Source organism: Vanacampus margaritifer, chromosome 7, assembly GCF_051991255.1.
Source record: "Vanacampus margaritifer isolate UIUO_Vmar chromosome 7, RoL_Vmar_1.0, whole genome shotgun sequence".
Lineage (NCBI taxonomy): Eukaryota > Metazoa > Chordata > Actinopteri > Syngnathiformes > Syngnathidae > Vanacampus > Vanacampus margaritifer.
Genome location: NC_135438.1, coordinates 15,484,302 through 15,494,897, shown reverse-complemented (window position 1 = coordinate 15,494,897; position 10,596 = coordinate 15,484,302). Strand labels below are relative to the sequence as shown.

Below are 10,596 nucleotides of genomic sequence, written 5' to 3'. Positions count from 1 at the left end.
AAAAAAACACTCAGACTAAACTCATATAGACAAGACTACTAACCAGGATGAGGTGTGACCGCAAACAAAATGATCCAACAAGAACTGCACAGAAACCAGGAACTAAATACAAGCAAACTGACCAGACGAGTGACACCTGGACAAGACACAAGTGGCTGGGGAAGATGATTGGCTGACACAAGAGAACAGGTGGACACAAAACCATAACGAGAAAGACATGAACCACAAGAAAAGAAACCAAGCAAAACCAAATATGAAACCAAACAAATACGGATCATGACAGATTTGTTCCATGTAATCAGTCTATATCAACATTTTTTATCGCATTGCGTTTGGGTATCGGTACACTGGTTATTAAAAAGGTTAAATAACCCCTTAAAAAATGTCTTCTTCCAGAAAATGCATGATTTGTCGCATGGTTTGTTGAAACTAAATTGGATATGCAGATCAACGAAACCACAAGGTTTATGGAAGGTGGCACAAGACATTTACTGAAATAGGGACTATGTATATACTATATTTATATATGTCTATTCATTTGCTTTTGTAATAAATCTGTAATAGTTTTGTTGTATTATGAAGAGACTTTATAGTAACATCTATCCAAATGTAGATAATTCTAATCATCATATATTTTGAACTTTCTCTGTTCCTCTGTTTTGCTTTTAATTGAGTTTTTGAGCCAAAACTTTGTCTTTTTTATGAACATGGTAAAAAAAATTAATTAATAGCTTTAATTGGAGAGGATCTATGAAACCAATATCACTAAAGTCATGTGTTGTACTACTGGCTTGATGAGGTTTTCTCATGTCTTTGAAAGTCAAAGAATAAAGGCGAAGTTTCACCTAAACCACAACTCAATTTTAACCCAATATCATATTGGATCAAACACTTTACCAACAGTTTTTTTTTTAAATCCAAATTAATTAATTTTTTTTTTAAGACTTTGCAGTGTTAATTATCTTTGCATTCATAAGACTGGTGGTGACTGGTCATAGTAAGGTTTGATGGGAATGGTTCTGTATTCCTGGCATGTGTGAACAGCATTTAATAGCTTATTTCAAACCGCCCCAACCCAGTGACCCTAAAAGAAGGGAAAATAAAAAATGATGCTTAATAATGAGATGGGGGGAGGGTGATACAATCACATCTTGTACATTGAAAAATAATGATATTGACTTTATATTGCAGATATTGTGACTAACTTTTCCAGGCTAGAGTTCAGCCAGACCAATCTGACAACAGTGTACATTAACCTTTAGGCTATTTAATTATTACTTCATCCAGCCATCCGATTCAATGTGTAGGAGGGTCCAGGTTGGGATGAGGGGGGGCTGTTACCCCGGGGGCCTCCTCCATGCACCTCCTACATCCATAAATAGTTCCTACATGGTTGGCTTCGCTCTGCCCCATGCCATTAAGGAAGCATTAAACCAAACAATCATCTAGGGTAGAGTCACATGACCATGGGAACGCTTCACTTTGCACCTCATGTGCCATTGTCGTTGACGTCTTCATTGTGACCAGATCAATATCTAATATATCAGGACCTGATCAGCCTGGGGGCGATGCTGATCGATCCTTTGGGGTGGGGTAGAGTTATTTTGTGGTCATAAATACTGATGAATCAAGGGAAAGCAAGAAGCACATCATACATATATACACTTTGTGTCTGGTGTTTTCAATTTAAAAACACACAAACACACATAAAATAAGAGCCCTTTTCGTCTATCTAGAGAAATAGACATGAGTACAAAATGATCTGCTTATTGATCAAAGCGGCGCACACACACGTATGGACACACACCCACACACATGCATGCAAAACACAAAGCACATGCTACCTGACCTTCAAGTCATTCATCAATGCAACTCTCGAGGGAGGGAGGGCAGCTGTATGTGCATGTGTGTGTGAGTGTATGGTCACCAAAATCAATGCAACATATAGCTGGAACTTGGGCTCCTGCTTGAGACAAAACTACTTTCCAACAAACAGAAGAAAGTATTCATGACGAAAAGATGCAAAATTTGTGTTAAATAAGGCAATTAACCATGTATGAGTTTTTTTGTTTTTTTTTAGCCTGGATGCTGATTTGTTCTAAATTAAAAGTTATATGATATTGCTCACAGCCATAGTAATATCCAGCATTGTGCTGAGTTCAGGACGCCTTAAGACATGCAATGCTGGAGTGACTACATTGCAACATGTAGACCTAACTTAAAGGTGGCATGACCAGTTTCTACTGAGGATGTGAGCCAGGCTTCTCTCAAATACTGAAAGCTCTAAAATGACCTGGAGACTTGCACTTATTGTACATATTTCCTTAAAACATTCTGATACAATGAAAGTAGGCTTACTTCATAATACATTCAAAATATATACACGGTATACCTTTTATACTCTATCCACTTTTACACAAAGTTTGCTCATTCTGAAACAATCACAATGACATTTGTAGCCTCTATGGTAGTAATCACATTATTGTGGTTTAATGTTCAATTGCACTGCTATCATATTGAGCACTATTACGATGGCTTTGGTCAGCAACCATAGATGAATTGCTCTTCTTGCGGTATGAAGCATATACAAACTATGACAACAAAAAAATCAATCAAAGTCAAGCATTATTGTCTTTGTAAAAGCAGAAATACAGCTGAAATCACAATGCTGAATTTGGTCAACTCGATTTTATTTTTTTTCTGCTGCATTTTCTTGGATTGCCTTACAGACACTTGCATTGAAATAAAAAAAAAAAACGTTTTGCTTTGAGAACTGCGTCCCAGTAATTTGACTACTGTATATGAATTGTTTGTTTTCTTGCCTGCAATTACGCTTATCAATCTTGTTCCTCTTCTGAAAAAAATTAATTAATAAAAAATTGGCCTTTAGACCGGGTATCGGCCACTGGTGAAATTATTTGAAGCAGCAGTGTCAAACCTACGGCCTGCGGGGCAGAACCGGTCCGTCAGAGGGTCCAATGTGGCCCACGAGCGCAGAATACAAACTTGTTTTTCACTAAAATTAACTGTTGTTGCTAATTTTGTCCAATTGAGGGTGCACTGACGACCATTTAAATGACTAAAATTTGGCTGTTTCAGTACTCAGGATTTGATGCAAAAAATTTGCACTAATTTTACTTCAGAAATTTCCGATTATGCTGCAATAAGATAATACGTGGAAATATTTTCAGAATGTGCTTGTAATTATTTGCACAAAAAACAGGAACATTTTGATCTGTTGCTAGTTATAACTTATTGGGTCACGGACATACTGGTCATGGCCCACTTGAGATCAAATTTGGGTGAAAGTGGCCCCTGCATTAGACGGAGTTTGACACCCTCATTCTTGGGTGTGATTTAGCTGACAGGGATCACAAGGAAGGAAAGGAGGATGTACTTGTAGTAAAAAAAAAGAACTACTATACTAAAATTTCACATTCTTAGCTGTGAATGGGCTCACATCACAGCATGAGTTATAGAAGAGTGAAGACAAAAAAAATCCAAATGTTGAGAACCACTCAGCTCAATATGTCAGCTCAATTATCACCACTTTAGGTCTATCAGAACCCCTATTTCTGACAGCACAGGCCTATATATATATATATATATATATATATATATATATTTTTTTTTTTAAGAAGGAAAAAAAGGAAGAAGAGGAAGAAGAAATCACGGATTACAAATCCAAGTGTCATGTGTCGGGGTATTTTGGAGGTCTGCAGTTCAAACAGGTATTTCCCCACTCCTGCTTGTTTTTTTTGCCTGATCCTCTTACAAGATCTTCTGCACTTTGAAGCCTTTGCGTCTTTGATTCGCCATTAAAAACCACAATTAAGGATGTATGAGCTCCTGCGCTGTTCAAAGATCCCCGGAAAGATCAATGAAGGGATTGACAGTCAAGTGATGTCGTTTGCACAGGTGTGTACGGGCCGCTGTGTGTGTGAGTTTGCGCCTGTACGGGCCTCGTAAATGTGCTGCTGGCTTACATAAAACGCGGGGGCAATAAATCAGCAGCCGTCTGCGAAAATTACGCAAACAGGGGCTTTCCTTCTCCTTGTTGCTGCACGGTGCACCTGATCCATTTCTATTTGGGGGCGTGTAACGCTGTGCCTATGGGGCTGTAAAGCATTTAGGGTAATCGCAAAAATCACTTTCATGCTGTTTGGCACGCGCACACTTTCTCGCAATGTTTATTTTTCACACTAAGGTTGCTGGCGCTGCATGCACTCGGGTAAGTGCACAAACGCTTGATTGGTCTAACAGGGATTCCCTGCCATGCCCATGCATGATAACCCCCCCCCCACCCCCCCAAAAAAAATCCTTAAAGTAGCCTAATATTTATTTTAAAGTCCATAATGACATAAAGGCCGTGAAAGTGCGCAGAGAGAAGAGGAGAGTGCTGTGGGGTGAATGGGCTGTCTTTGAGGGGAAGTGCAGAAATGCGCAAGAAAGGAGGAGATCAAGGCTCATTTGCATAAAAGATCACTCGGGGCGAGTGTCTACCCAGAGTATATAGGCGTGAGCGGCTGCTGCCTCTTGTGCTTTCCATTCTGTCGCTAGAGCAGGAGACAAGTGCATAAATAAAAAGTAAGGAGGAGGAAGAGGAAAAGAGAGAGAGAGAGAGAGAGAGAGAGAGAGAGAGAGAAAACCCTCTAACGTGCATCGGAGCAAAGAGGAGTAGCCTACTGTATCCCAAGGAGAGGCAGCGCACTGCTGTGATGATGATGCGCTGATAAATTGCAGCGCAGAGGAGACCGGACACGGTTGTGCAAAACGCGATGTCTCTGTACATCCACTCCACGAGGTGCTGATTAACTGCGCTGCAACTTTTACTATTTCCTCCAAGAAGCTCTACGGATCTCCACTTCGGGTCTTGTAAACCGGATCGGTTTGTTCTCACTGTGATGGGGGCAGCAGCAGCTGAGGTTGGGCTCTTCAACGGATTTCTGGACAGCTTTGGATCCGCGGGTGGCGCTCATTTCCTTCTCACCCCGGCGGGCGCTGTGGAATACAACACGGTGAGCGGACTCATGCGGCAACGGCAGCAGGAGCACCTGATGTCGTCGGAACGCCTTTCCCGGAGCTTAGCGGACCTCAGCCACCTGAAGGGGATTCTGAGGCGGCGGCAGCTCTACTGCAGGACCGGCTTCCACCTGGAGATCCACCCCGATGGTACCGTGCGCGGTACCAGAGAGGACCACAGCAGATTCGGTGCGGAATGTCATTTTTTATGCTTTATTTTTATCAGCAGTCCCATTCAAAATTTCCGCGGGAATTTTTCACATTTTTATACTGATTGTAAAATCTCGAGGGTGGGGCGGGGGGGGGGGGGGGGGGGTGTAAGTTCAACTCAGTTGTATTGTGTTGCATGCCTCACACACAAAATCACTCATATGCAGGCATGCATGAGATATGTCAAGATCAACATGTCTCGATTATCATCTCTACAGCAATTTAGTTGCCAATTTTATATTACGTCCAAGTGCAAGACTTGAACTCTCTAATTCAAAAAACCCAAGTCCTTACAGCTAACAACTGCCAACCCATAAGCATCACAATTAAGTTTGGCGTAAGGATAAAACTGCTTTTAGTAGGATGCAGTGTAGTACACCAACGCAAGCATCCATCAATCCACTTTCTATACCACTTTATCCTCATTAGGGTCACGAGTGAGCCTGAGCCGAGAGGCGGGGTACAGCAACCATTTACTTAGACAATTTGTAGCGGCTTCAATGAACCTGTAGTAACCAGAGGAAACCCGCACAGGCACAAGAAGAACACACAAACTCCACACAAGATGTGAGGCGGATGTGCTAAACACTCGGCCACCGTACTGCCCAACAATAACCATATTGTTAAATGAATAGCTTCCTTGCAAAGTCACTCAAAACAGCATTGTTATCTTCTCAATTCTCAAAGGAAATATTTTGATGCAGCATTGAATCGTTTTAGATTATGTAATTGTTTATAATGATGTAAACAGTCAGGCTATTACTGATACATATATCATCCATGGTATATTGAAGTACTTATAATACTTTTTAACTACTGCGATGACAGCTGCTGCAGTATATTGAGCTACACGGTCAGTAATGGAGTTCCATAAGAGTCCATTTGTATCACATAAGGCTGACTACAAACCGTTTGAATAAGGCAAAATACACAAATGTTTGCAAGCTTTAAAAGCCAAGTGTCAATGGTACAAAATGTACTTTATATGCTGAGAATGTACACGTGGGCGTTTTGTTTGCACATAGATTGAAAGATTTTCATTATGTCTTGGGTTATAAAGATGATCAAAAGCTTTATCATACACATCAAAGTAGGCCGCTTAAAGATTTATTTTGCAGCTCTGAGGTAGTAACTCTTCTGGCTCTTGATTCATTCCCCCTGAGATCCAAATGTGACTCCATGCCAGAGGCCATTCCAGACATCTAACCTCACTTCTCACATCCATATTCAAGTTACTGTAACTTAGCTTGGAGAGTTTCATTTTAGCTTAGCGAACAACTTGTGAGGAAATGAATCGAGTAGGTTGGCAATATGAACCGTAAAATTACGTTTTGATTTTTCCAGATGAAGAGTTCTGTGTTTTAATGTGTTGTAACATGTGCACAGGTATTTTGGAGTTTATCAGTCTGGCTGTGGGGCTGGTGAGCATTCGAGGTGTGGACAGTGGCCTTTACCTCTCCATGAACAGCAAAGGAGAACTGTATGGATCGGTGAGTATATTTTATTCAATAAGGAGGAATACAACTCCACCTCTTGTATGTTTTACGTCAAGGGAGCGTTTGCATATTTGAATTTGTAGATTATATTTGAATTTGTATGATTATTAGTTTAATTATTGTCTTTTATCATTTATGTACAGCAATTTCCTACAGCTGGCGTTGCTACAGAATATACTAAAATATACGAGAAACAGTATATTTATTTCCTATATTTATTTATTTTAAGAATATATTTGTACAGGTATGAATCAAAATAAAACAAGATCTTTTTCTGCCAGTTTAATTTGTGTGTGCAGTGCTGTATAAATAAAGTTGAGTTGCAATTTAACGGAATTATTATTACATTACATTTTAATTGAAACAAAAGAAGCCCAAAATAAACACAAAGTTACTCGCAACTCATAAATCATCGCCCTTCACATAGACCTAAAGGAACTTGTCACATTATCACGATCAAAAATTCCCGGCCAATGCCTTTCTTAAGACAGCTGACAAGAGCGACAATTGTAGTCTTCACTTAAGCCTGTCTGTAATTTTGTTGCGGATCCTATGATTAAGTCCATAAATCCACCATACCTGTTCTTATCCATGCGGCCCGAGCTCTACGTTCTACTCTGGAAATACGTTGAAGTGACCTCTCTGAGTTATGAAGACAAAACTAGAAACAATGTTGAAGCCTGGCCAAGCGTTATTGTACATGGCAGCCATATTGGATGGGGCATAGTTCCATCATAGGCAGGAGTCACTCAGATTAGCCATAGCCGGAGAGGAAATTACGTCGGCTTTAACGTCAATTCATACAGATGTTCAGAAGTATTTCTAATTCTATTATAACATTTGATTTTCATTATTTAGTTTTTGTGCTTTTCAAGATGGCTCAGGTGGGCACGAGAGGGGCGCCCTAGCATTCCCCATTGATAAGCTGCCACTGCTCATTTACCAACTGTTGTCACATTCTAGTCTGTTGACCTTAGTTCTCTTTGGTTTTGCAGCAGAAGCTCTCAGCAGAAAGTGTTTTTCGGGAGCAATTTGAAGAGAACTGGTACAACACCTACTCATCCAACATCTACAGACATGGAGAAAAAGGAGCATTTTACTTTGTTGCTTTGAACAAAGACGGTACATCGCGGGATGGGACACGATCAAGGCGACATCAGAGGTTCACGCACTTCCTACCGAGGCCGGTAGATCCAGACAGAGTACCAGAACTGTACAGGGATATACTTGGACAGAGCTGAGGCCTAACCAATGTGGGCCACAAACCGAACAAGTGATCATGTGCATCTAATATGTCACCTCTTCTTCTGAGGCGAATGTTTGATTCAAAAGGGATCGAAAGAAATGCACCAGAACCAGATTCCCAATTGCTGGTATGATGGAAGGATAGCGACACTCTATCAACCACTTTGCAAGGGAGTTTGACAGAAAAGCACCAGGAAATGTTTGGGATAATGCAACAGAAACAGAACCACTATATATTATAATATTATTGGCATATGCAGTTATGATGGATTTTCCTTAAGCGAGCGAGCACATCCGATTTTTGTTGTTGTTGCTGCTTTTCTGTTTCATTGCAGGATCCTTTCTTTCATGCTATACATTACTGAGGCTGCAAAGTAAACCACTTAAAAACTAAACGTATCGCCCGCTCTACGGTATGGCTGGTTTACAAAAAAGGGTAGTTTTATGCACTGGAAAGCAGCCATGTTTGTGCTGTAGAAGGGAGCTAAAGCCATCTGAAAGGTCCTAATTGCTGATGCACTGATAATGAGAATGAGGAATAAGACAGAGAAGACAAGCAAATTTGTATGGTCTTCCTTTGTGGTGGCAGTGTCCTGCTCTGAACTCTCATGGTACGACCCGGTGAAGGAATTGTACTGCTCTACTTGCTGATTGCAGTCAGACAATGAGCACAGATTGGACATAAAGAATTTACATACCTGTAAACAGATTGTATTCTTATTTATGAGGCTCTAAATCATGGGAGAAACAGTATATTTATTTCCTATATTTATTTATTTTAAGAATATATTTTTACAGGTATGAATCAAAATAAAACAAGATCTTTTTCTGCCAGTTTAATTTGTGTGTCATCATTTATGCATACTTATACCTAAATGTCTATTGTTGGAATGGAAAGCATCTGTCTGGGGGGAAAAAAATGTTTTTTTCCTGAAAAGTGTAGAGATCTTTAAATTTGGTAGATTCTTTTTTATCTCCCCAAACAACAAATGGCCTTTTTGTTCTCCAGATTAAAATAAAAATATAACAGAGAAACCACCTGTTTTTCAGGGGGCGGCCATTTTGCCACTTGCTGTAGCCTGTAAACTGAAAATTACATCACAGTTGCACAGGGTTCAGATAATGACCGAGCATGGCTCAGCTTGCGAATGTCACATAAGCAAACTGAAAAAACAGGTGACCTGTGATTGATTGTTACCTGAGCCCTGAGCAACTGTGATGTCATTTTTATTTGACAATAAGTGGCAAAATGGCCGCCTACTGAGATAGTTAAAACAGGTGGAATCTGCTGCTTAATTCATATTCCATAAACGCAATAGTTATCAGAATGCCGTGTTTAGAGTAGTGACGGCGCATAGAACATAATCGTAAAGAATATTTTGGCGTTGACTTCCCATTTAATGTTTAGGTCAGGAAATTTGAGGTGCTATTTTACAGTTGGAAATAGGCAAGCTGAGTAGATGCAGGACATACAGAGGCTAAACACATCATAGGTCATGGAGTTTATAACCTTGATATTGTGAAGGAGATATCAACATGATAGCTTGCTAGCTTTTTTTAAACAAAAAGAGAAAAAAAAATCTAAATTTATTGACTACCGATTCCAGTGGCTGACACTAAACAGTACAGTTAAAGTCCTAATGAAATTTCAGAAACATTTAAGCATTTTTAAAGGGACGTCAATGTGATTTACATAAAACAAAATGGGATTGTTGACATTGCTTCTATTTTCTCCTAGATTTTATGATTAGAGGAGGCGTCTATATTCATAAGGGCAGAGGCCCAATTTTATGGTCGCCTTGATAAAGGTCACTTGAAATACTGGTAGATGTTTCAATAAAACAGTAATCGATTCCATGCTGTGCTTTTATTTTGTATTATTTAGTTTCAGCAATCTGCGCAGTTGGGTACCATGGTGACAACAAACATCAGGCACACATTTCAACTGCAACCATGTTTTATATTGGAAATAAAGGGATTGCTATTTGATGTACGATAAACGTACCCTTTAAACAGTACGTCAAAATGAAGGTTGGCATCAGGTGCAAGAGGTATGGCTCATTGAAGCCAAATAGATGCTGATGGAGGCATTGAGGAAAAAGCAGAAACTCAACATGAAGTCATCAGTGTGAAGAGACAGTTTGCACTTCCACTGACATTCACAACAATTAACAAATGACTGGTATGCCGGATGCGGTGCAGCGGTCTTTCATCCTCTCCTTCATCATTCCTTTATTTCTCTCTTCACCTGCCTACCTACAGGTGAGTCATCCCCTTTTCTTGGAACAACTCACAATGAATACATCACGCTAGCAGAGAGAGCACAGAGTGATTGTGTCAGTAATGATGTCCCAAAGTCAATCAAAAGTTTTGAGTTTGAACGTGTGGGGAATCCAGCGGAGGGTTATTTTTTTCTTATCAAAAAATGTCACAAATGTGTTATTCTTTTTTTCAAGAGAGAGAGTATTTCATTATCATTTAAACTTTTGGTTGCTAAAGGAATGATCATGTTTTTGCATCATAATGTTGAGGCATTACCAAATGGCCAATGAAAAAAATGATCATTTTGAATCTTGAATGGAATTTTGTGGGCATCTGTGACCCACAAAACATTTAAAATGAT

At 39.8% G+C, this 10,596-nt stretch overlaps 1 protein-coding gene across 2 annotated transcripts; it reads left to right on the top strand.

The window, feature by feature from the left end:
- The first annotated feature begins 4,501 nt into the window (after window positions 1–4,501).
- On the top strand, window positions 4,502–8,704 carry LOC144055230 (fibroblast growth factor 20-like). Of its 2 annotated transcripts, none has more exons than XM_077571038.1 (3): window positions 4,502–5,211; window positions 6,619–6,722; window positions 7,727–8,704. In XM_077571038.1, exons 1-3 carry the CDS (start codon window positions 4,905–4,907, stop codon window positions 7,967–7,969), a joined length of 654 nt encoding a protein of 217 aa, XP_077427164.1. In that variant the 5' UTR covers window positions 4,502–4,904; the 3' UTR covers window positions 7,970–8,704. The 2 variants fall into 2 exon arrangements, with proteins under 2 accessions (XP_077427164.1, XP_077427163.1); XM_077571037.1 differs by having other exon boundaries at window positions 4,508–5,211; window positions 7,724–8,704.
- Window positions 8,705–10,596: the final 1,892 nt, after the last annotated feature.

Coding starts and splice junctions, on each gene's coding strand:
- LOC144055230 (XM_077571037.1), top strand. CDS start 4,905: ATGGGGGCAGCAGCAGCTGAGGTTGGGCTCTTCAACGGATTTCTGGAC. Junction 5,212..6,618: donor AGAGGACCACAGCAGATTCG/GTGCGGAATGTC, acceptor ACATGTGCACAG/GTATTTTGGAGTTTATCAGT. Junction 6,723..7,723: donor AAGGAGAACTGTATGGATCG/GTGAGTATATTT, acceptor TTGGTTTTGCAG/CAGAAGCTCTCAGCAGAAAG.